General features: G+C 38.6%; 1 protein-coding gene across 1 annotated transcript in view; it reads right to left on the bottom strand.

Moving 5' to 3' along the window:
- Positions 1–7,533: 7,533 nt before the first annotated feature.
- The window catches only part of LOC145768191 (WD repeat-containing protein 48-like), a 52,646-nt gene continuing 33,943 nt past the window's right edge, over positions 7,534–26,236 (bottom strand). The window contains exons 9-17 of the mRNA XM_082579669.1: positions 22,047–22,154; positions 21,629–21,725; positions 20,117–20,203; positions 18,825–18,981; positions 18,597–18,684; positions 13,759–13,838; positions 12,010–12,138; positions 8,678–8,765; positions 7,534–8,245 (exon numbers count right to left, since the gene is read on the bottom strand). Coding sequence (XP_082435795.1) covers positions 8,153–8,245; positions 8,678–8,765; positions 12,010–12,138; positions 13,759–13,838; positions 18,597–18,684; positions 18,825–18,981; positions 20,117–20,203; positions 21,629–21,725; positions 22,047–22,154 — 927 coding nt within the window. The 3' untranslated portion in view covers positions 7,534–8,152. The remainder of the gene's footprint in view (positions 8,246–8,677; positions 8,766–12,009; positions 12,139–13,758; positions 13,839–18,596; positions 18,685–18,824; positions 18,982–20,116; positions 20,204–21,628; positions 21,726–22,046; positions 22,155–26,236) is intronic.

The raw sequence follows: 26,236 nt of genomic DNA, 5'->3' as shown, positions 1-26,236 counted from the left end.
ATGATTGTAGTACTGTAGATGTACTGATTGGAAACGACAACGCTTATTTGATGTGTGCTAAAGAAGAGCGTGTTGGTGAGAATCGCAGTGAACCGCATGCTTTACTCACTCCTCTCGGTTGGTTGGCTTGTGGTGGTAAGTCACCCTTAGATGAAAGCGTTGCTAACGTGTGCAGAGTGCAAACGTCTTCAGAGTCGGATGTCATCTCTAGCTTTCAGCGTAAAATTGAGTCTCGTGATATGGAAATAGCAGACCTGAATAAAGTCATTCAGGATTTGACTTTGCAAAATGAAACCTGTGAATTGTCTCGCAATGATATTTTGGCTAGAGAACTTGTTGAACCGAATATTGAGTTGAAAGATGGTCGATTTGAGATACCTGTACCGTTGAAGGAAGATATTGATTTACCTAACAATTTTGTGTTGGCGTCAGATAGAGCTGCTGCTTTAAGAAAGAAGGCTTTAAAACAACCTGAACTTCGTGATTTCTTTACTGACACCATGAAAGATCTTAAATCTAATGGCTATATTGAGCGTGCTGGTGAAGCAGAAAATGTAAAAGGATTTGAATGGTATTTACCATACTTTGTGACGTCACAATTAAAAAAGCGTATTGTTTACGATGGCAAGTCTGAATTTCGAGGAACTTGTGTTAATGATGTAATGTTTTCGGGTCCTGACTTGTTAAACTCTCTGGCAGATCTCTTGGCTAGATTTCGGCTTGAAAGGTTTGGTTTCATGGCTGATGTGATTAAATACTTTTTTCACATTTTGGACTCTTCAATTCGTAAGCCCAATTTCATTGAACTGCTTACGTACACAGGCAGTGCCGTTCGGATCGTGAATGAACGCCCTTTGGTACCTTTGAGTGACGACCCTAGGGATTTTACTGTCATCACCCCTGCCTCACTTTTGACCCCATACTTAGACCCATACTGTGCTGTTGGGCAACCACATGATCGTGACCAATTAAGAAGGGACTATCGGTTCAATTTGTCACTTTCTCAGCAGTTTTGGAGCAAATGGATCGATTTTTTCTTGCCAGGTCTTTAGGGCCGGAAAAAATGGCTAAAAATGGCCGAGAATTTGGAGCCTGGTCAACTTGTAGTGGTGGGTTCTCTCCAAGACATTGGTAAACGTGGGAAGTATCAACTTGGGAGGGTGCATGAGGTAGTTCCACAAATTAGGAAAGGGAAGCCTGTGGTTCGTAGAGCCAAAGTTGCCGTCTGCAACTATGATGAGAGTACGGGGGAAGTGAAAGTAGACTACGTGTTGAGGGATATTTCGTGCCTCGCCCCTGTAAAGAACACCTAAGTGTTAGGGTTTGAGCCTGGTTTTGTCTGCGGTGGCCGACACTTGTCTGAGTCCAGAACAGTCGGTTATTATCGCAACCATTGTATATAGCGTCATTTTAGCGTGTACCTATGGTACCAATTTCATGTATCGTCGTGTATTATTCGTATTGTTGTTCATTCTTTGCATGCCCTTTGTATTTACGTGTTAACATAAACGTGAGTGATTCAAACAATTTGTGTATCGTGTGTTTTTATTCATTGGCTCACAATTGTCGTCAATTCTTTTTTAGTTATGCCATGTCAGACTGTCATAACTAAGGGCCGCTATGTTCCCGACAATTTTCACCAAATCAAACGTCATATAAAAACCGTTATGGTCTACTTAACCTAGCTGGCATCTTACGTCATGGAAATTGCTAGAAAATGTCCAAATATTGCACCATCGTTCGTAAGACCTGATGAAATATTGCATCAGCCGCTTTGAACACCTGTTTGAATGACTTCATAATTGTCTTTCATTATTGCGTCACAGTACTGCGTACGTGAGTTTGAGATATTGCAAATCATTCTGGTTATTCTTAAAATTGTTTGTTGGAAGTCAGTCGCATATTTAACTGTTTGCTTGGTGCTTACTAGCTGGACAAATTTTCCGTCTTTTATCTAAGTAATCTGTTCTGTAGTGACAAGTTTTAGTGGTGTACGGCGTTACATCCAATTTCGACAGCCAGGTGGCTAATTTTACAGAAATACAAATTTGAATAGACGTTTCGAAGGAGTGTTTCTTTTTCGGTCATTACATGCAGACGAACGGATTCGGGAATTTTACGTTACAATTTTCCCACGAAGAGATTATGGTTTACCGCTGTGACCAGATGTTTTCGATTAAAATTCCGTATCTTATAGACTAGAGCAGTGCAGTAGCTCGCCTAATTTAACCAGATTTAGTTATATACAGAGATGGGCATGATCTTCATCTCGAAGATCATAAGGAATTTTGAAGATCAAGATAGTGATCTTCCAGATCACTTTTATTTTGGTGATCTTGAAGAACAGTAAGATCATTTCAAAATTCAAAAAGCTTTCTGTTTTGGTCATAATAAATAAGTCAACTTTTGTATAGCCTAATTGATGTTGACGTATGATAAACAATGATACAACTTTGTTTACATTCTGTTTTGTAATCTCTAAAAAAATGTTTGCTTTCTTTGATCTAATTTTAGATGAAAGTTTAGAATAGTAGTGCTATAAAAACTGGACTCTATATAGTCGACTTTGGTCATGTAAAGTGGTTTAGGTTATTGCAGCAAATTAACCAGACCAAAATTGTTCAAGGTCTGAGTATAAACAAAAAATTAAATGTAAAAATATATGTTGCCTTTTTTTGTATAGCTTTTGTATTTTTGTTTGGAGCGGTTTATCTGACCGCAGACCTCTGATCGGTTTAATAGCGCAGACAACAGTAGGCCTATATCAGGTTGCAAGATGGGTAAATGGGGTACAATAAACATTTATAAAATCAAATGAAACTTGAAAATACTTAGTAGCACGAATAGCACTCTTATATCAGTCATGACACTCCTGTATATTCTGTCTTTTTGGATGCTTCAAAAGCCTTCGACAAAGTCAATCATCATTTATTGTTTAAAACACTTATCACACGCAACGTGCCTATGTATTTTGTTCGCTTATTGGAATACTGGTATAGTAAACAAACCATGCAAGTGAGGTGGGGAGGTCATCTGTCCCAATCATTTAATGTGTCCAATGGAGTCAGACAAGGTGGGGTGTTAAGCCCCTATCTTTTTGCAGTATATATTGATCAGCTTTCTTATGAGCTCAATAAAACAAAAGTTGGTTGCTATGTTGGCAACTCTTGTCTAAACCATATTATGTTTGCTGATGACATTTGCTGCATCTCGCCTAGTTTGTGTGGCTTATAAAATTTGTTAGATGTTTGCCACAAGTATGCTGTTGAACATGAAATTACTTTCAATTCTAAAACGTCATTTGGTATGTTATTTTCGCCAAAAAACTTTTATCTTTCACGTGCTCCTCTGCTACATCTAGGGAAATCTGAAATTGTGTTCACAGACTCTGTAAAATACCTGGGTGTATTTATTGAGAGTTCTCTCTCAGATGAAAAAGATATTTCAAGGCAGGTACGCTTTCAGTACTGTGCTGCAAACAATGTAAAATCTCATTTCGCTAAATGCTCACTCGCTGTAAAAAACATTGTATTTCGCTCTTATTGTATGTCCTTTTACGCATCCCAGTTGTGGAACAAGTTTAGATCTTCTAGTATAAAACGATTACGTGTTGCTTACAATGATTCTTTTAGAATATTGCACAACTTGCCTCGTTATGTCAGTGCCCGTGAATATCAAGTAATGTATAACATAACAACGTTTGATGCTTTATTGAGGAAAAACATGTTTTCGTTTATCAACCGTTGCATTCACTCCTCAAATCGCTTTATATCAGACCTGATGTCATCTGATTGTTTTTATCGTTCTGAATACTTTCAATTCTTCCACGCTCATTGTAGGCTATATAAATTTGTAACAGTAGATAGCCCATTTAGTGAGCTTTTAAACCGACGGCATCCAAAGTGGCTCTCTGTGACCTTTGCGCATTTGCAGTTTGTGTATTATTTCGTTGTTTTTGCTGTGGATATGGACAACTTTGTCTGACGCAAATAAATAATAATAATAATAAAAAGCTTCTCATATGAACTAGACAAAAATTTGGTGAAAAATGAACTGAAGGAATATCAAAACAAAGAAAAACAATTAGATTCTCTGTGTGTTAACTTGGCTGCAGCATTGGACTTCCTAACGAAGAATTGATTCCTACAAGCAAACAAAGATAGCAAGCACCTTACAAAGTGATTCTTTACCTTGGAAAGGTATGGATACAGAGTTATGGAAATCTATGACGTCAATATGTGATGCAGACTTTGAATTAAAGCGTTTTAAAACCTTTTCAAAGAAATATCTGGGACATCCATTAACTTAAGCACATATAGCATAGACTTAAGTTTGGAGATTTCATTCATGTATTCGGCTGCATGTAATAGTCGGCAGAGTAGTGAGAGCGCTGGAACGGCAATCGAAAGGGCGCCGGTTCGACACCGCTCATAAGCATACGGCTGTATCTTTGGAAGGACACTTAAAGGCATGCCTGAAGATGGACACGAAGATAGGCTTCCTTGCCTTCAATTTTAAATCTTCAACCACCAGGTGTAAGCCTGGATACGACAAACAAAAATTCATGCAGTGTTTTGTGTTTGAGCAAATAGAACGTGCACGGTTAAGAAAAAGCCTAAAATCAACGAAATTTCTATTTAAAGGACACACTGCGTTGAAATTCAATAATAATCCGGTGCTACTTGGCTTTCGCCAAACCCATCTATCGAAAGAACTCATTAATTTGTAGTTCAACGTCTAGAAAGGGAATGGTTTCCCTAACTTGATCCACAGTAAATTTCTTATTCTTATGTTGAGAATTTAAGACATTAAGAAAAGTTGAACACGAATCATCATCATCAAAAATATCATCCATATACCTGAAGTAGGCTAAAGGTTCGGATGAAAATCTTTTAACTCTTCAAGAGTTTTAGTTTCAATATGTGCGAGAAAAAAACTAGCAATGGTAGGACCTAGTGGAGACCCCATCGATTTGTTTGTATGAATTATTTTGATGTAAAAACATAGGCTACCTTATGTAGGCTACCGGTAGCCAAAGTGAAGAGGTTCATAAATATTTCTTTTTTGATGCGAGAATGATTTGGTTGAGAGTCCGAAAAAATACAATTGGCAATGATATTTGTAAACAATTAAGGAAGACACACCAAAAATCACTATCATTTGTTTTTTTGGCAAGGGAAATTATTTACATTTTCTAAGAATTTGTTGGTAGAGTTGAGCATATGCTTGTTGGGAATATAAGGTTTAATTACAGAGTCAAAGAATTTTGCTAAGCGGTAAACTATTTAGGTGTAAGCTACCAATCATTGACACTACTGGTCTAACAGGGTTTTCATCTTTATGGACTTTAACAAGACCATACAGTTTTTCTGGGTTATTTCCAGATGGATTAAATTTCATACAAATATCTTTATCAAATTCGTAGGCTACATAATATGCAAGACTTTTCTTTCTTGATAATGGGATGTGTCTTGACGGTGTCGTCGATATTAAGGAACTTAGAGTGATCATCAACAATAGGTTAGTTGGTTTTGAAACTTTATCCTCGGACTGACAAAGCCTTGATAGGTTGTTCATGGTAGTTTCGCATACCTATGGAGGCTCTTGACGCAGGGCCGATATTGGCAGAGTGAAGTTTTCCGTTTGTTGCCGGGGAATTATTCCATCCACTAGGTGTAGCTGAATAGAGAGCAGTCTTGAAATGCACTGCTCAAGCCGTCACCTTCGAGATACGTAACAGAGATTCTTGTTTTATCTCGAAGGTGACGCTCAAGCGCACACCCCGAGAGTCGAACCAGCGCCGCGTGATTGAGCCGGGCGCGTAACCACTGAGCTGACGGAGCGGAATAGAGTCGAGTTTGAATTCTTCTGTATAGCCTATTCAGAATCGCGGTTTCCTCTCCTTTGGTATCAGGATTTTTGGGGAGACTTAGTAGCCCAAGGTTCTATGTATAATCTGGTTTCTGTCAGATGAGCACTCACGTTTGGCATCCCACATGAAATGCGTAACAATATATTTCATGTCATCTTTGGTGTCGTCATTTTGACAAATATCTGTGTTTCTCGGCAGTCGAGTGTAGCAAAAATTGACAGTGATAGACACGTATTTCGTTCATGAGGCCGGGCTCATCAGTATCGCACCACTAACTCATGCTCACTGTTCTAGAGTGAGTAGGGTCAGATAGTGTTGACGCCAGAAAGATCGCTTCTTCTCAACAGTAAACAAAAATTGTTGGTTCGGTTAACTGAAGAAACGAGCTGTTCAATATCGGCCTTCACATCGTCATAATGTAGGCTACCTTTTTTTTGTAGAATGTGGTGGTTTAAACCCTGTCGCAGAATCATTTTAGATTAATTAATTATACATTTAGGACTTCATTGTCTTTGCTTTCAGTGTATATTTTTGTATAATCATTAATCAATCTAAGTAAAAATATATTGAGTACAGCAGACATAGAAAGTTGAATTGCAACTGCGACTATTTTTTGCAAGCAAATTATAATGTCGGCGTTAAGAGGTTAATAACTTATGAATCCCATCCAGGGCCACCCGATGTGAGCACCATATCGGTGGGCTCCTTGGAAGGAAGTAAATACGGTCTTGCATGATTTAAGCTATTGATTTATCGAGCTTTTATAGTAATTTTTTTAAACAGTCAAAAAACATTAGACAGACTAAGCTTACAATGCGTGGGCCTACCCGGCGGGGGGGGGGGGGGGAAGGCGGTTAACGCGGCCCTGATCTCATCTAAAGATAAAACAGGATAATGGGCACATTAGTAAAAATTCTTAGCTTCGTTAAACGCTAAGATTTTTCATTCTATATTTCAAAATAAGCCAACGCTGATTAGTTAATTAGCCAGACATTAAACGAAAGTTAACAGTAATATGTGAATTTTAAGTCCCTTCAGTATGTGGCACCTCAACATGTCGTCATAATGAAACAATAACGCCATTCTTGAATTCAGCTTTGAAAATCTATTCAGAATATGCCCCAAGCTTATTTTCCTAAAGTCGCCCAAAAACGGGACACCCTAATCCTATAGGCCTACCAAGTAGGCTATAATGGCTCAGCCCTGGGTGTCAGGCTACGGCTCCTTGCACAACGTTCTCCGCGCTGCATAGCGCCTTGCACTTGATTATTGGTGATCAATTCAAAGCAAATTACAACGTCACTGTGGCATAACAAAAGTAAGAAAATTGAATGAAATGCATGTTACGATTCTCTGAGCAAACATCGGTCTATCATCGAATCTTAAAATAAATCTTGCCAGCTTCAACTTAATATGTAGCCCAATTTAAAACAAGCCTATGACCAATAATCGTCTTTTGTCCTCTGCGGAAGCTTTTTTCTGGTAGTTTCGAAAACTTGCAGAGGCCTAAATTAAATTATCTACTGTATGATGTGCGTTGCTGAAGCGTAACCTATGCTTCGAGTGTTAGTTGAGCTTTCTGCGATTTTTTTCGTTCACAAAGTTATCGGTCGTTTTTTTCGATTTCACGATTTTTGAGTAAAACACAACCAGGTGATGTGTACTTTTAAAATAATTTGAATTAACGTATCCAGAATACTATTGCAAAGTCTTTTCTGACCAATCAAGTATAAAGCTAATGTCCTTCTATCAGTACCAAATGCTGTTAGTAGTCAGCTTGAAAATATGAGATGTGGCAAACATCGGCCTGCTCTCACCCCTACTTTTGTTCAGATGCAATCAGTTCGCTCTGTTCAGTAGAATGCAATTGCTGTTGCTTTCTCAAAATGCAAGATTGAAGCCTGCAGCGGCCACACTCAGACTATATCACACTGAAAAGTGAACCACAAGTGCATTCTTAGCAACTGAATCCCCATTCTGATAACGGTAGAAAAGCAACATTTGGTAGCCTACCAATCTACCAAAATAACTCTTGTGGGCTGATGTTTGCATGAGATGTTTTGGTAAAAAGTAACCACCTCTGTAACAGCATAAAGTTACAATAACCTCCAGGGGTCACATACATGAAACTTTAAATCGAATAAAAAAAATGGCATTCTCTGGAACAAGAACCAGGTTACTGGGCAACTATCGCTGTTCAAATAAGCCGTCACAATGTCGAGCAAGCTCAGTTGCATGATGCGGATATCGTCGTCTAGTAGAACTAAGCCATGGGAATAATCAGGACTTCAGCCGAAAGTGCAGTATCATGTCATTTCCGCTTTTCCAAATTAGGTACTTCACAGTTCGAAGGTTCCACTCGGGGTCCAGCACCTGAAACACACTGGTTAGAAATAGCTCATACCATCACTGTACTCATATTTGATCATGTAAGCATTTTACCATACCACCCAATACAGGAGACCTCGGGTTGCGTTTGACAAATTTAAAATGAAGTTGACAGAATCTCAGAGTAAGCGAATCTGCTTATAACCCTAGCTTAGATACTACTTTAAAAATGTCATCATGTGACTAAATTCTTGAAATCATTTCTTGGTGCGAAACAGTTTTGGTTAATCCAAGAATCGATTGATACACAATACACATCCTACGAACACTAACAAAGGCGTAAAAGAATAGGGACCAGAGTCACCTCTATTACAAATGTGTGCCACCGTTATAGAAGCAATGGAGTGTATAACCATTGCAAATGCAGGGGGCGAGCAATGTTAACAGTGTAGACCCATTCGCAGTTGCTCGGCTTACCTGCTCTCTGCAAAGTATCTCTATTTTATCTTCCCATTGTTCCTTGGCAATGTTGGAATTTTCAATCATCGACCGACTCTCTTCCGACCTGCCAAGTCATTATAATCAAACTGATCAAAGTTGACACTCTGTGAGGCCTTGGCCAAAAGGATGAGTCAGGCGACACACTTCACATAGGAAGAGGATTGCGATACACAATATTATTGGATGCTTACGACAAATACCATAACAATGTCCATAGTGCTGCCAGGCATTTCACCAGTTCATATGCACAGAGAAATGCAGGTGTCTTTATTAGCCAATAAAGCCAGTGCTGATCTGAGGCACATTACGATCGCGTACCCACGTCCCACCTTCGATGTCCCTGCTAAACAGCGTTAACCATCACGACGCCATTTTGTAAGACATACTATAAAAATCCCAGTTTGCTTATTTGGACATTGTGGATGCCGGAGTGGTAATTGAGCAGTGCAGCAACTTTATAGCTCGCCCCGCTCTGTTATTTGGTATGTCTTCCGCCACCTCCCTCCCATTTGGTTTTGAATTTCAGAAACGGGTCGCGCGAAACCGTCTTTGTACGGGAATAGACCATTTGATTGTTTGACAAGCTGGGGCATGAGGCCTTCTGATGCTGTGTCAGTGTGGTATGACGGAGTAGGTTGCTAATCATATCATCTCTGGCCACCCATCTATTCCCTTCCCAACGGAATAACTGGCTTCTGCACCCTTGATGATTTAACAGAAAAGATCTCCGAATCTTATCATTCTACCGATCACAAACTAGATCATATACGCATTAAAATAACTCAGCACTATTTAGCTAAGACTAGTACATAACACAAAATTGGGACACTGAGCTTTAAACACTGTTTGGTCAATGCTAAGGACCAAATGTTGAAAATAAATTTGTACTTCCGCGACAGAATTGTTTCATTCTTTTTTCAGCTCTCAGCATCATTGTGAAAGATCGAATTGAATACGTGAATTCAAAAAGGGCCCAATTCCAATTGTTGTGTTTTTAAGATTGCTTTTCAGTCTAAACATGAAAAATACCCAACAATGTTTCTATTGATTTCAAGAAGGACCCAACTCCAGCAATTGGGCCTTTGTTGTACTCAGTAAGTTAAACAAGTCAGGCATATAGCTCAGTTGACAGCACAAGGAACCACACCAAAAGACTAAAGATGCAAACAGGTATCAGAAGATGATGGCATCAAGCTGAAAATTGCTCATACTACATACAGTAATACTTTTCCACACCGGGTGTCTCATTATGGTGGTCAGGGGAACAAAAGGCGATATCTTGAATGTGATATCAATGTCCTCAGAATGTGTGCCTTTTCTTGAGAAGCATTATCCAGCACGAATTAGGTCTAAAATTATCCCCAGGACCCCTTCAACGCTACTGACATGGCCGGAGACAGAAGCGGGAAGGGGTGTAAATTAGGGTTGCCATACCGTCCGGAAAATTCCGGACATGTCCGGAATTTAGTGTTAAATTTTGCGTCCGGGAGGAATTTAAAAAAATGCTCAAATGTCCGGAATTTTATGATGGGCGTTTTGGGGGAATTAGAAAATTTTTTTCTAGAAAATTCGCTCAGCCAGCTCATTTTACTGCATCTGCAATCGTACTGTGCAACACTTCCATTTTTTTTACTACGAGGTTGTACGGAATTATGATGTAACAGAGCGTTTTCCTTATCAATGATGTTTACCACTTAGAACTTTTTGGAGCTTTGGAACTTTCTTGAACCTATTGACCTTGGCCGTTGTGCTGAATCAGAATTGGTTAGATATAGATCACATGCTGCGAAAATTACAATACTAAAACATTCCAACAGTCTATATAAGCAGGCGATTTCGCACATATAATCAGAGATTTACTTGAAATGTCATAGATAGTGAATTTTTGATATAGAATCCTTGACTAATTCTAATGGCTAATAGTAATGGCTAATAGTTCGGCAGCGCATAATATGGTCTCATGAAAATAGTCATGCACTGTCCGGAATTTTGCTTTTTCAAATATGGTAACCCTAGTGTAAATGAGCTGGTGAGCTGCCTTCACGATTCCATTTTGAACTACCTGGATGCTAATGCACCGAACTTACACGTATTTACCGATAGGTGTCGTGGCCAAAACCACAATAAAAAAATGGTGCAATATCTGCATTCTTTGGCATTGCATGGCAGATTGGATTCCACAACTCACCATCTGCCCACATGCGAGCATTGTTATCTGCCATGTGACAAAGAGTTTGGCATTACAAAGAGAATGCAAAGAAAGCGCCACCATGTCCAAGTTTACACCTGCTGGAGCGACATGATCAGTGAGCACTTTCAGTTGACCACCATGAAAGGTGGTGACATAAAAAAAATTAAAAACATTCTTAAAAAAAGTTACAAGACTAAAGCTAAGGACCAGACAATCACCCAGTTTAAAATCCTCAGATACAGCCAACAGGCTACAGACATAAATGCCATGTTGAAGCAAAGTTTTCGGCTTTTAAAGCCACCGTACACTCGGGTTGAGTACTCTACCGATCTCCTCTAGACAGGCCCTTGCTTTATAATTCCTCAGAAAGTAAAAGACGTTCAAACACTGGCACGATATCTTGAAGCATGATAGCATTAGCATATGACAGCCTTGATTCCTTGAATGCACACACGCCCCATGGTGGAGCTGAAGACAACTTTGACTATGAGGAGTAAACACTTGATATTGAAACGCTTGGAAATTGCTGCATTATTATTTTGTGTTGTTCTGTGTATTTTAATCAATCTTTTTGTGCTCTGTGCCTATTTTCTCATTAATAAAATCAGTTGCAAAGACTTCGCAGCACATGTATTCCCGTTGAGTTGTAAAGGGCCCAATTTTGGGGGATTAACTTCCCCATAGTTTCTCCGCAGAATCATCAGAAGAATCATTGGGCTCTTCTTGAATTCACGTATTCAATTCATTTATCATTTTTGCGTTATCAAACAGCTCCTTGACCAAGCGCAAGAAAATGGAATAAGTACTGTAGTGTGAGCAAAACGGGTTTATTTTCCAAACGACGTCGTTTTAATGTAAAATTTCATAATTAAGGTATACTCGAATTAAATGTCAACAGATTTATTGAGCGAAATTTTGGGCTTTTTCGTAAAACAAAGTCTGCATATCAATAAAGTAAACACCATGGGGAATAGAAGCAAAATAGGTCTATAGTCTTCCTCTCATTCCAGCTGCTTATTGATTGTGTTACACCATTGAATTGTAGGTTGCCACAATAGATGCAAATTAAACATATTGTTGTCGCTATTATGCATGCAACTTAGAATAGGGCAATTACTTTTCATTCGTTGGATCGGTGTTCGTGGTTTGCGACACGTCATCGGCGAATGAAGTCATCTTTTCGAACGCGTAATCCATCACCTTGGCAATGGTAAGAAGGTCGTTGGCTAGCAAACGATGGTTCGTACTAGAAATAGAATCTAATGTTATTTTCATTCAATGGATGGTAACGCACAAAAAAACTACATCATCAATTGCATTAGTTCATCTCTCCGTTAAGCCTTTCAACAAGACAGACATACAGCAGAGTGCGTCGAGATTTAAAGTCAGCTAGCAACAACTGAAGTTTGAAACGGACTTTTCCTGATCTTGAAAATCATTATCACAGTAGCGTAATTTTTCGATGATATATCAAAACCACCGATTTTTTATGGATGTCAAATGACAGAGAAGTTTGAAAGACCATGATCGCCAACATCTGTATCAGATCAGGCTTATACCGTAATCTTCATAATTATGATATGACGCAGGAGTCAACCCATAAGTAATGATATGCAAGATGGGTCGTAACAGCTGATGCAAAGCACTTAATTTCTTCACAGTAAAGTTCTTCACAGTTAATTAATTTCTTGTTAATGTCATTTTTTCAATATGTGTTTTGGCTTATCTTCAACGTATAAATGGTAAACAGTTTTGGAAAGTATTTTAATTCAGAAAATTGTTGATTATGTGCTAAAACAGGAAAATGTAGCTTCATGCGTGTTCGCTATTTAAAGCAATGGCGTTACAACCCTTCTTATCGGTGCATCGTTGAATACATTGTTTACATTGCTGCACGATTAAACTGAGAATGAAATACAATTGATAAATCATTTATCTTCTATAAATTGCTTTTTCAGCAATATATTCAGTCGCCATTTCCGCCTGATGCAGATTGCGTGTCAACACGAGTCATCTGCGTCCATGAGTCACGGTTTTGAACAAGCTCGCCCAGTGTCGCCAAATTGAGTTCAGTCCATGCCTGGATGTTGCCATCGTCTTGGTGGTCTGCCTCGTTTTCTTTTTCCGTTGAGCTTACCTTCCATGCAGATTTAACTGACTCCGTATTTTCATCTTTCAGCATGGCCGAACAGTTTTAGAACTTTTTGTTTTATTGTTGCTGCCATTGGTTGTAGCTTCGTTAGTCAATACATCTTATACTTTTATGTGGTCAAGTAGCCTTTTGTTAGTTATGTTTCTCATTATGTGACTTTGGAAAGTGGTGGGTTTTTTCATTGTTTTGGACGTCCAATTTCAACAATGCTTTAACCAAAATCTTTGCATCAAAACTTTACACAAATCTCAAAACCGACAAAACTAAAGTAAAACAAACTTTAAAGCCAGAATAAAAATGCCCTTAGTTGTACAGTATACGACATAAAGTGGGTCACATCAATGGCGACCTCTAGTGACAGGCTATGACATCGTGCAACATTTTAAGTGACTGGAGGTCAGCAATCGTCAATTAATATGATTACTTGATGCATTGGTGCCTTTATAAGTTGCTAGTTTTAGCAGTGATTGATCAATCAATATAGTTATTAGTTAGTCTATATTTTGTCTAAGTTTAAGCTACTGTGGTACAATTTTCAAATATACAGTACTTACAAGGATTAGCCTAGTTATGACAGTTCTGCAATCTGAAAAGCATCCAGAAACACTACTACTCAACTATACAATTTTGCGTCCAAACAATGTGCTGCACAGTCTGTCCGCAATACAACACAACATACAATTAAGTTAACCTCATTTACAACAAAGTTCATACTTTTTGGGCGTCTTCATTCCCCCGGAAGGGTGGGGCTGTACATAAAACGGCAACTTGATAAAGGATGACGATATTCTGTTCTACAATAAAACATATTTCATCAGAAAAAGTTCTAATTTGTAACTTAAGAATATAACTGATACAGTTAGTAACGTTTATTTTGCGTCATGGTCATTGCCTAGTGCATTGCACCGGTCACGTGCACTTGATTACGTCGTGCCGCCCTGTGGCTGTGAGTAGTTGGTAATTACGGCAGCAGGACTTCTTGGCAGCTACACAATGATTTCTCCTTAGTTCTATTCTAGCTCTACTCGCGTTGAGACCTCTTTTCAATTCCTTTACGTTTACCTACAAGCGTAACAGTGGTGTCAGAAGTAAAATAGAATCTACGTTGCAGTTTTCTGAAGTGAGAAGATTATTACATTGTCGCAGTGGTTTCTGCACAAATTAGTCATGGAAGAAACAGTCAAAGCAATGCTAGCCACAATGGAGAAACAACAGGAACAGTTTTTATCAACGTTAAATGACATTAGTCGAATGCAAACCAACGAATCAGCGCCAAAGTTTGAAAGTTTCAACCAGGATAAGGAAAAATGGAAACAGTATATGCAAAGGTTCTTGCATCACATGGACATTTACAATGTTGCAACTGATGACAAGAAAAAGGCATGTTTGTTATCCTGGGTTGGACCCGAGACGTATAGCTTGATTGAGAATCTTTTTGGTGACAAAAACGTACGTGATAAATCGTTCAACCAAATTTCAGATAAGTTAGCATCGCATTTTAAAGAAACCATCCATGTTCAAGCAGCGCGCCATAGTTTTTACAACTGTAAATTACAAGTGGGTCAGTCTTATAAAGATTGGACAGCAACTTTACGAGGGCTTGCTCAAAATTGTGAGTTTATATGCAAAAGTGAGCAGTGCAATCATCTCAGCTATGTGGACGAGCAGATTAGAGATGTTATTGTATTAAACACCCCACACCCTGAAGTCAGGCGTCAATGTTTAACGAATTTAAATTTTTCACTTAATGATGTTCTCAACAAAGCTGAAGTTTATATCAGAACTGTGCAAACTGATAACATCCTAAGAGGGGAAGGAACATCAGATTAAGTTGTCGTTAATAAGATGTCCGCAACCTACATTAAGAAGAGAAAGACGCCTTCAGTTGGTTCCACGAATCAAGGTCGCAAAGCGTGGAAGTCATGTCAGGATGGTTTTTCTAAACATTCTAAGGGTGAATGTCCGTTCAAAAGTTACGTGTGTTACAAGTGCGGAAAAAAAGGGCACATCAAATCTGTGTGCCAGGCAAAGGGGTTACAACGCCAGCAGAAAGACCGAGTAGAAGCTATAGGCCATGTAAGCAGTTGCAACCAAATTCGAAAGACACCTCCATGGAAGGAAAAGCGGAACTCAAAAGCTTACCAACGCATCGGAAAGCAAATTTGGATCCGTGCCGAAGTTAACGGCAAACCGTTCACGTGCCAGTGGGACACTGGCTCAACATGTTCCATGGTTGGATTAGATGGATACCACGAGTTAGGTTCTCCCACGTGCTATCCATCAGAAACCTCACTACATGCTTATGGTGGTAGGCCTTTGCATGTTAAAGGTCAACGCTTCGTAAATGTTAAAATAGGTTGTCAACTAAGGTCAAGGATGAAGTTAATCGTACTAAATGAAAACAAAGGCACAAACCTAATGGGTCTAGACTGGAGTGACAGTTTTGGCTTGACCAGTCAGGGTATTTCGGTGTTAGATCAAGTTTCAGACAAGAAAAAACATCTCGTATCTTCACAAGTTCAGCAGACAGAAGAATCCTTACTAAAGCAGAGGGAAAGGCAAGTTTCAGCTTTAACCTACAAATTTTCCAGAGTTTTTTCGTCTGATCTTGGGAAATGTGTTACGACAAAAGTTTCTATACACTTAAAACCGGAAGCAAAGCCCGTTTTTTCTAAACCAAGACCAATTCCATTTTCCAAAAAGCAAGCTATCAAAGAAGAATTGGACAGACTTGTGGAGCGCAACGTTTTGCAGCCAATAAATTATAGCGACTGGGCAGCTCCGATCGTAGCGGTGTCGAAAGCAAATGGAAGTATACGAATTTGCGGCGATTTCAAGGGACTGAACCAGCAAATACAAGTGGATCAACATCCGTTGCCGACGTTGGACACGTTGCTGGAATCGCTGGGAAAAGGTCAGTACTTTTCTAAAATTGACTTGTCGGATGCTTACTTGCAATTAGAGCTTGATGACGAAGCAAAAAAACTTTGTGTCATAAATACATCTTTTGGTCTTTTCCAATACAATCGTATGTGTTTCGGTGTGGCGTCAAGCCCAGCTCAATTTCAACGTTGCATGGATAAAATGATTTCGGGAATCCCTGGTGTAGCAGCATATCTAGATGATATCTTAGTTACGGGACCGACAGAAAAAGATTATTGGAATAACTTAAATAAGCTTATGGATCGTTTAAGCGAGTATGGGTTTTGGGTCAAAGTAAAGAAGGCTACCCTGCCTCCCTTGGAGAGCATGAAGATTCTGCAAGGGGGGGGGGCGAAGGTGATAAGCTGTTGCAATAGTATACTACTACATTGTACACGTTGTAAACAGTAATGTTGGTAACACCTTACCTTGTGTCACGATTACTGACAGGTGAAGTGATCTAGTTTTGTTCCCAGAATTTATTCATACGGTTGTAATTTAGTCCATTGTTCTGTGAGGTTTTTTTTGTAGAAGTGGAGTTTCTGCACTTGCAAGTGAAATCAAGAGACAAGCTCGAAACAAAGTTACAGCCTGACAATTGACATGCAATGTGCATTGTCTTCAAATAATCCAAGAATAAATCTGCTGGCTTCGAAAAGGCAGCTATATCTTCTCATTAACAAAGAGGAAAGTAAATTGTGCTCCACTCAATCTTTCGATTTATGTATAATCAAAAATAGAAAATAAACTTTGTTTACTTTGAAATGTAAAACTCGTTAAATTTGTGTAGTTTGACTTTAATTTATAACTCAAACGAGAAAAAGAGGGCACAAAGTTTTACAAGTGACGTCAAGGAAGGCGCAGACCAAAAAGTTCAAGAACCCCTGTTCTAGTGACTGCAAACTAGGCTCCCACAAGATATTAAGAATGGTAACCACCTTCATTTCACACGTTTTGTCAGTCAGAGTGACTGACTTTATCAAAGATGCCGAAACAAGAAAAAACTACCTGTTCAGTAACAAAATGGCACAACACAGAAACATATTGACGAAATGAAAAAAATTGCAAGATACAAAGTTTAAAAATGCACAAAATTGTCGCTCAATTAGTTGACAACGTCGCCCAAATGATGGTCTTCTTCTTACATCGATTCAACGTTTGATCACGTTAAGTCATTGAAGAGGTAGACAAATTTACCGACAGCTGGGTAGCACTGTTTTGAGGCCTCAAAACTGTTGTCAATAGACTTTTCCCGCAGCTCTGTGCAATGAAGCGTGACGTGGAAAACAATCACGCTGGCTGCTTTATTAGCAAGCACTAAACTGCTTGTGAATACTTAACTTCTATAGCAGTTACCAGAATTTTTGTAAAACGTGGAATCAACATTAAAAAAACAAGGAACTGACTGTTGTAATTTATTCAAGTTACTTCTATAAGAAAGACAGGCCAAATGTTACAATGATAAGTCACTTATTAATGGGCTCTCGTAACTGCGAATAAGCTATGGCGCTTGAAAGAACTGCTGGTAGTGTTGGTGTGAAAGCAAAATGCTGTTAGTCTACAATCCTGATAGAGTTAAAATTCCTTCCTGCACTATTGTGTATTTATAATAATAAGAATGACTGTCTTATTTGCTATAATAAGTACCATAGGCTTAGTAAGTAGCCTAGGTTGGTTTTTGTTTGTAGTCTTTTTTTGCTTCTTTACTTGGGAAAACAGTGTATCACTCATGCCCTAGTTGCACTGAATAATAAATCAACTGGAGTAGGCTAATAAGCCTTGTTAAAGGGATATAACTTTAAGAATGCCATTCACCAAGCTCGTTTATTTAGGCTATAGCGCTGTGCCGGTGGCAGTATTCCCTGCAGTACAGTAAATCCAATTTTCTTATTTCTGAAAATAGACAACTTAATTGTAATACTCACTACTCAGTCAAAAAAGTATTTTTAGTAGAAAATGTATGACTAAAATGAGCGAGGGTGCGATTAAAACAACAACTAAAACGTTAAAAACCTGTTCACCAGTATGAACTTAGCTCGTGAAGTGCTTTGTTTTCTACGTCACGCTCCATTGGCTGACTGCGGGAAAGGTCTATTAATTGGGTGGCAACTTTGTGCGCTTTTAAACTGTGTATCTTGCAAATCTCTTTATTACGTCAATATGTTTCTGTGCTGTGCCATTTTGCTGCTGAAAAGGTAGTTTTTACTTGTTTCAGCATCTTTGATCAAGTGAAAAAGCGATGAGATGGAGTAGCGGAAAAGACACTCACTTTCTAATCATACAATCTTGATTCGACTCTCGGGCCAGCTGGTTGTTGAAAACCACCGCTCACCTCTATCCAATAAATTGTGTAATAAATAGGGTGGGCGAAGTTGCTGAAAACGCGGCCGAGATAAAGGAACTGGCCACTCTGCTCTCGTTAGTGCCGATGGCTTAGTATTGAGAACCTTATTTTTTCATCTCCCGATGCTTGGATCAAGTATGGAACTCACAACCACCATCACACACATTGAGAGGTAAACAGATGTCGCTTATCGTGCCTTGGTTTGTAAAACAACAAACTTGCCACCTATTAACTGCACGTGAAATAAGGTAACAGAATTATACCACCAACACGAGACAACACTAACTTCATGAACTGCATGAGCGATCCACTGGGGAACGAACTCGTCCAGGAATATTCCCTCCGTTTCCCGGGCAGCCTCCCGACACAGCAACCTGTGACAAAATACTTTCAATTTCTACATTAATTGGACTCGCCAACCTGGAAAGATTACGTCGATCATGTCATCAAATTCGGAAGGTTAGTCATTCTAACCACATCGTTATAATATGTTATCATTTCAACGAAAACTCACCGATATAAAGTTTTTCCTCCCACCTCACTGAATATGACTGGAGTGTGAGAAGGGGCGTTAAAGTAGTCATTAGTCAATGATTTGAGGACGACAGGTGCAGAAAGATTTGATGAATCACCACCAGCTTTTGGATCAGTTGATGATGATGATACAGATTCTATAAGCAAACCGATTTGATAAAAATGCAATCCTAGTACCAAAGTACGCACTTTACAATATTGACACTTGAAAAGTTTGAAATACAGTGTCCCTTTACATCAACTCTTCCGATCACAAGCAAGTGTCAATTACGCACTGTGACACAAAAACTGCACTAAACACAATTGTTGCTATAAAATCAGCACTCATGTGGATTGACCATACTTGTTTCTCTTGGTGTTTATCTCGCTTAGGTGGGGAGGTCCGCAAGTTTAGATTTGCTGCACCATTTGTCATGGTCATGTGATTGATTTGTGTATACGTGATCCGATTATCGTCAGATCTTGGATTGATTTGGTGATTGATGGTTTTATCATAACGCCAATGACTTCATTTACTTAGGTTAATTCTTCGTGAGGTGATCTTTTAGTTCATGACGTCACCAATGCAACGTGATCATTGAACCGAGATATGACATGTTCCGTGCGGGGAAAGTTGTTGTTGCCATTGATTTGGATTGAATCACATTTACCGTGGTCAGTTGTTGGATCTTTTGTTATATTGACCCAAAAATCGAATTGTTTTTCGGTGGTCATTGTATGTCCGCACTTGTTGCTTCAGGCCAATGTTGTTGTCAGGAATAAATCGTCAGCTCTTCGTTACAATGACAATACTAATACTTTATTTTTTATCAAATGGTTGTAAAATAGCGCCAATGTCTCCACAATTGGCGATTTTCAGCATATCCATTCAGTACTTCTAGGAATCTAGGTTGTGTTCAGTGAGAGACTAAACTCTTTGCATAAAACTGTGTGCCACTCCTCCTTAATTTAGTTTGCGGTTTTCGATGATGATACAGTAGAACACAATAAAAAAGTTTTATAATAACGTAAGTCTATAAGATATCGCATTGACCATGATTGGTGAAAATGTTTAGCAATGGAATTTTTTAATATTCATATGCGTTTAGAAAACAAAATAATTCACATTTTTGTAGTTACAAATTCTACATATCTTTGCAAAAATTATTTTGTGATGTGGTGCTGCTGCGTCGCTGTGTCTGATTGACTACAGTGCGCCTAAAGTCTGCAATGAAAAGCACAACAGAACCTGCTAAGAGCACAACATAACCTGCTATTAACTACGCCACCAACCTTGGTCTTCGCTGGGACATGCGGGAACAGTTTTGGTATGTGGCCAATACTTTAGCAATGCATTGAGCAATAAGCCTCCGTAGTTAACTGCAACATAGAACTGGTTTAGATTGAACAGATTCAATGTCGTCAAATATTTCACATATTTAAGCACGAGGGTCAGTCAAAAAGTTATGAGCCCATGTTTTTTCCAGCTTAATTTATTGTCAGAAAAACACAGTGTACACAAACACATGAAAATAAAGCTTAAAAAGGTGAGAATTTCAATGCTACTTTTCAATGTAATCTCCTTAATCTTATTTTTCAGCACGAACTGTCCGTCGATGGCATGTATACATACAAGCCTGATAAACTTTAATACACAGTGCTGTCAATCAGTTTCCTTATAGCTTTTGGTCAAGCAGGCTCTTGTTGGGCATTGAACCTGGGTACCAGCTACTTCAAACCTTTCGTTTTCCAGGATCAGAGCTACCTCGAAAAAACCAGGTGAAGCTCAACGGCCTTCGCACTGGGGTGGGATGTTTCAATAGAACCTTACAGAATCAATATCCTACGTAAGTACGTATGCCCACAAGACCTCCCCACTGAAAAACACATTATCACCACTACCCGGTTTATACATTTCAGGATGAAAATTCTAATCTCACAGCACTTTGTAGCAACACAATCCAGTGTCTGTAGGGAGTGGATAGAATAACATGACTGCTATTCTCTCCTCTGTGTGTCTGATGGCCCAATGTGCATCCAGCGAAGAAGTGATATGTCATATATAATGACTGATCGGAATCAGACAGGGTTCCATTAACAGACTAAATTATAATTTACTGCATGAAAATGTATTTCCTACACTCTCATCTTGAATGTTTTAATCCTTGCATGGAATGGATGCTGGGTGATGTATGGGTGAAAGCGAAGAACATGATGAAAGGTTTCATCAGAAGATTTCTTATGTGAAAAGAAAATATCAAGGGCGGTGGGTTTGCAACATGAAGAAGAGAAGGCACGTAAGGTTCGGAATACGAAAAGATTTCTCAGGTTATATGCCCAAGTTACACAAATACAATCACTTCTGAATATATTTAGAGAGTTTTTATCTTGGCATGATACATATATGGGTTATATTTCTATAATTTTTCTTTGTGTTTGCAAGCTTACACGTTTAATAGAAAACTATGCTGGCTAATACAGAAAATGTTTGAGTAAAACCAACAATCAGAAAAAATCATTCATCAAAACATTTTATCAAAAGTAAGAACATTTTAGAAGTTTTGTTTCTATTTTGGTGATTAGTTTGAAGCAGCAAGACACAACACTTGAAAATTTTTGTGTAACTAAACCTTTCGTGAAATTTTGCTACATGGCGTTACAAATTAGATTCATTGCTTTTAAACTGACCCTCGTATTTTAAGACAAGCACTTTGATTGTTTATTTGTTCAACCCATAGCATGTCGATAGAGGATGCACTAACAAACAGACTATCTAATTTTCTAAAATGATAAAAAGCAACTCACTCTTAGTGAGAAGATCAGTACGCTCCAGACCAACAACATCTTTGGCATTCACCCAGCTTGAGAAGCATTCTCTCTCCTCTAGATGAATCGTCAGCATCTGACGGAGAAAAAACAAAATGGACAGGAAAAACCTTTATCGTCAATTGCATTCAACCGTTAATAATGGTGAAAAATGAACATACAAACTTCAAGTTCAAGGTTGTTTAACTCTCTGCTGTCCCCTAGGTAGACCGAGAAAGTCTGCGAAAATCTAAAGTATGGAGAGGGGAAAGCAAAGCAGATCATTACATTGTAATGACGTTTCGCGATAAATCATAATAATTTCCAGGTATCTATCAGCCTAAGCGTTTATTGAACGCTGCTCATGATCTCTGGACATAAAATAACCATACCACAACAAAAAGAAAGAACAGCTTACCCCAAGTTTCAAGTCAACGCCAAACCAGTTGGGAACGTACAATATCTTTTCTCGGGTTTTTGCTTCCTCATCGAAGTCCACTTTTCCTAAATCTTCGACAGCTTTAGCCTGCATGACGAAACAATGTAACTTTTGAACAGACGTAATTGTCGTTGAGAAATTTTATTACAACTACAGCACAACAATGCTTTGTCGTGTCGTCGCTAGTACCAACAACTTCTTTGCACGTTTTATATTCTGAAACTGAAGAATCTATCCCAATTAATATCTACTATTATTAATTTGTATTTTTCCAAACGAAAGCCATTTGATTATTTTTACCTGCCGAGTCGACGTATAGTTAGATATAATAACCCGATTTCTGTCTTGTTCATCCTTTGTTAATGACACACAAGTAGAACAACCAAAAGTCAATATGATCGTTTTTGAATTTGTGATTGAGTAGAATTTCCAACCAAGTGTTTAAAGACGGCAAAAATTTAGAGTATTTTTTTGTTATCAAACAAATGTATTTGCACTGATGTCGGACACTTGCAAACTCTTTTAAAACAATGAAAAATAAAACATTTCACTTAATTTTTAAACGTTTTCTAAAATCTTCATGGCTGTATAATTTGAAATACAGGGTGAACAGAAAGTCCTTGGATTTATTTCATTTTACGATTAAACATATTGAATGTCACTTATATTATATGCCTTTTAATATGCTAAATATCTTGTTGAACTCTCTAAAATTTAGGTCTAATTGTAAGCATTAATTGTAATGTTTAAAATAAGCCAAAAAGAAGCCATGATTCAGTCCCATCGCGCAGGAAAAACAAACTCTGAGACCATTAAGTTCTTAAAAGTTGCCAAATCTACCGTTTACCAAGTTGTGAATAGAAACTTGGTAGGCCTACATCTGACAATCGTCCTAGGAGTGGAAGACCTCGCACTACTCGAGCAATGAAAGTGGTTAAGGCTGTCCGAGAAAGGGTGAGGAGAAACCCAAACAGGTCCATCGGTCAAATGGCTCAAGACACGAATGTGAGCAACACTTCAATGAGAACCATTGTGGAAAAAGATCTTCAGTTGTCTCCTTAGAAGAGGAGAAAACGGCAGTTCCTTAGACCTCTCCAAAAGCAAAAAACACTTGAAAGAGCACAGATTCTTCTCAGAGAACTGAAGGCAGGCATGGCAGTGCACGAGATCATTTTTTCAGACGAAAAACTCTTCACAATTGAAGCTCAGTTCAATAATCAGAATGATAGAATTTATGCAAAGTGTTCAGCAGATATTAAAGATTCTGTTTACCGCCGTTAAAAACCGTCTTCTGTCATGGTGTGGGCCACCATCTCCAAAACTTGGAAGTCTTCTCTGATTTTCGTGAAACAATTGAGGTTAAAAAACAATTCAGATTGCTACATCAACGATATTTTGGTTTCAGCTCTTGAAGAGATGCAGAAACACTAAAAAGATTAGCCCTTTACATTCTAACAAGATGGTGCACCACCCCACACCTCAAGAGAAAGAGTCAGGACTGGTGCTCTGGTCAACTTTCAAGATTCCAGAACAAGGAAATGTGACCTTCCTCATCGCCTGATTTGAATCACACAGATCTTTGTGTGTGGTTGTTGTTGGAGGCAAACGCCTAATTCCGTTGGCCGTCCAAGTGTTGATGCTCTTGAATGCTCTATCAATCCTGCGGAAATGGGCCAAAATACCCTAGCATGAGTTAAGTGTCTCGGTCAAAAACTTCCGACAAAGAATTTAGAGTGTTATCCACGTGAAGGGTGCCAAATTGAAAATAAATTTATTCCTAGCATTGTAAGCTCTCATTGTGATACTTTTTAATGAAATTTTATTTATTTTCTAGTAAATCGTTTAAGTTGGCCCAAGGACTTTCTGTTTACCTTGTAAACATCCCGCCGCACAATGCACATATATCCGGTATGGAGGTATATCTCCATGGCCAATGGCCATACCAGTGTACCTACTGCACTGAGGAGGCCGGAAGGCCGAAACGGTGTGCACTGTCTGCAGTTCTTTCCTGTATAAATATCTTTGTGTTTTAATCTAACGGTGATTTTTGTAAATCACTGTCATGATTTCTGTCTATCTCTTACCAGGAAAAAGACTTGGAAAGGTTCAATGACGTAATTTAATGGGTTAAACCGAAAAGCAGTCAATTAAATTCACGGATAGTTCTACTAGTGAAATGATATATATGAAAACGCTTGAAGGACTCCAACGAATGGTTCACCACTTCCAGCAATTAATCAAAGTAACAGTAAACAGCAATAGATTCCAACGCTTGCGGCTTTTGATCGAGTCTAACGTGATCCACTCACAGCTTCTCATACGATTCTAATTTCAATCAGAAATTATATTAGCATCAACTTTGCTTTACTCGTATTCAATACTTCAACTCTCGATCAACAATAATCTTTGCGTCTATTAACAGCTGCTACTACTACAACAATGATCTCTCATCACCAACTCATAATAATAATAATCAACTCATCATAATAAATCATTACGCAAATTACACCACTATTTATAGAAGGTTTTGCGGTATAGTAACTTCGAGAAGGTTACGTATTGTTACATCATGGGACTCATGGTTCTGTCAAGTTGCATTAAAATCGTAAACAAGCCGAAGCCTCTAGATTGTCACGTAGGGAAAATGATTCTAGAAAATACATTGCATAATAATGATTTCGCAATCAGAGATCCATTGGTAAACACATAGGCGTAGAGTTTTAGAAACTACCGGGAGTGCAGTTGTATCAGAATATCACACGCATAAACATCAAATACCGTATATACTCCACTAACTCCAGTATAAGTCGAGATTTTCGCAAGTGATTTTCACCTTAAAAAAACAGGTTCGACTTATACACGAGACAAGCTGTTGTCTACAGCTCGGCAGCTTTCAAAATTAACGCATTTTTGCTGCATCATTGCCGACGTAGATTACGGATTGTGAAATGGCGTCGGCCGAAGTAAAAGTTTTGAATACATTTATTTGCAGTGATTCAAACTTAATTTTCAAATTTAATGATTTCTTGTCAATTCTAAACTTTATACACCTGTTACACTTTATACACTTGTTAACCGATCAATTTTTTAGTTTTGCGGGTAGGATATAATCGTTCTTATTACGTAACATTCCATGATCGTTGAAGTCGATGTCAAACCTTAGCGGCCGCATAAAACAATGGTGTCAGGTTGGCTAGGTGATAATGGCGGTAAGAGACGTCGTTAAAGCAGGCAATATATGCGACCAAGATCATTAAACATCTTTTCTTTTATCGGTTTTCGATTTAATTTTCACACATTGCGAACTATCTTTGCTTCAAGAACATCGTGGGGAGTCATAATAGCACATTTGCTGGCCTAGTTTTGTTTGAGTTCAACCACTCAAGTCAGAAGTTACAGTTATTTCTTTGCACTAGTGCATAAGCTTATTCGCCCGAGATAAATAATTGCTGGCGCTGGCGGACATTAGCTTATTTTTTACATTGATTCAATGTCTGGCAGTGTTGAATGTTTATGTGTCAATGAGCGGATTTCGATTCTCGCGCCTCTGATCACAATACAATACGTTCTGTTAAATCATACTTGATCTCACAGCGGGAAGACTTCGTTGAAAATATCGAGTTTGGATTACTTATTATGCCGTGAATATTGTTACGTGACTATTCCAGCAGCGTAAGTTACTCTACGCTCTACTTTGAAATTTCCTCACCGTATGCCAATACCGATAAGAGCAGGGGTGCGCCGCACCCCTGCACCCCCTTACTCTACGCCAGTGGGTAAACATCCTTATGACATCATGACAGACGATATTTGGTGATTGAGAAAACAACATAAAGTTTGAGGTTAGCATCTTACAGAATGATGTAGAATTACGTTACATAACAACGATTCGTGATCAAAGGTTACTTCAGGTCATAACCGATAATAACACATCGCACCAAAATTTTACAATCAAAAGTTCAAAACAACACGCTCGTTGAAGACACAAAGCAGTCCATCGCGAGGCCTTGCACATTGATTGTGACAATCACTTTGAACCTTAACATTTGGTATTTTAACATTAAAAAAAAAGAGGTAAACTTATATAGCTGATCTGCAAAATGGAGGAAAAAAAAACAGAGGTTGGGATTGGCCTATTTAGGTTAAACCCAAAATTGAAATCGTATTTT

The sequence above is a fragment of the Aplidium turbinatum genome, chromosome 4 (genome assembly GCF_918807975.1).
Source record: "Aplidium turbinatum chromosome 4, kaAplTurb1.1, whole genome shotgun sequence".
Classification (NCBI taxonomy): domain Eukaryota; kingdom Metazoa; phylum Chordata; class Ascidiacea; order Aplousobranchia; family Polyclinidae; genus Aplidium; species Aplidium turbinatum.
Note: the sequence above shows the minus strand (reverse complement) of the source record. Positions and strands in the feature narration are given on the sequence as shown.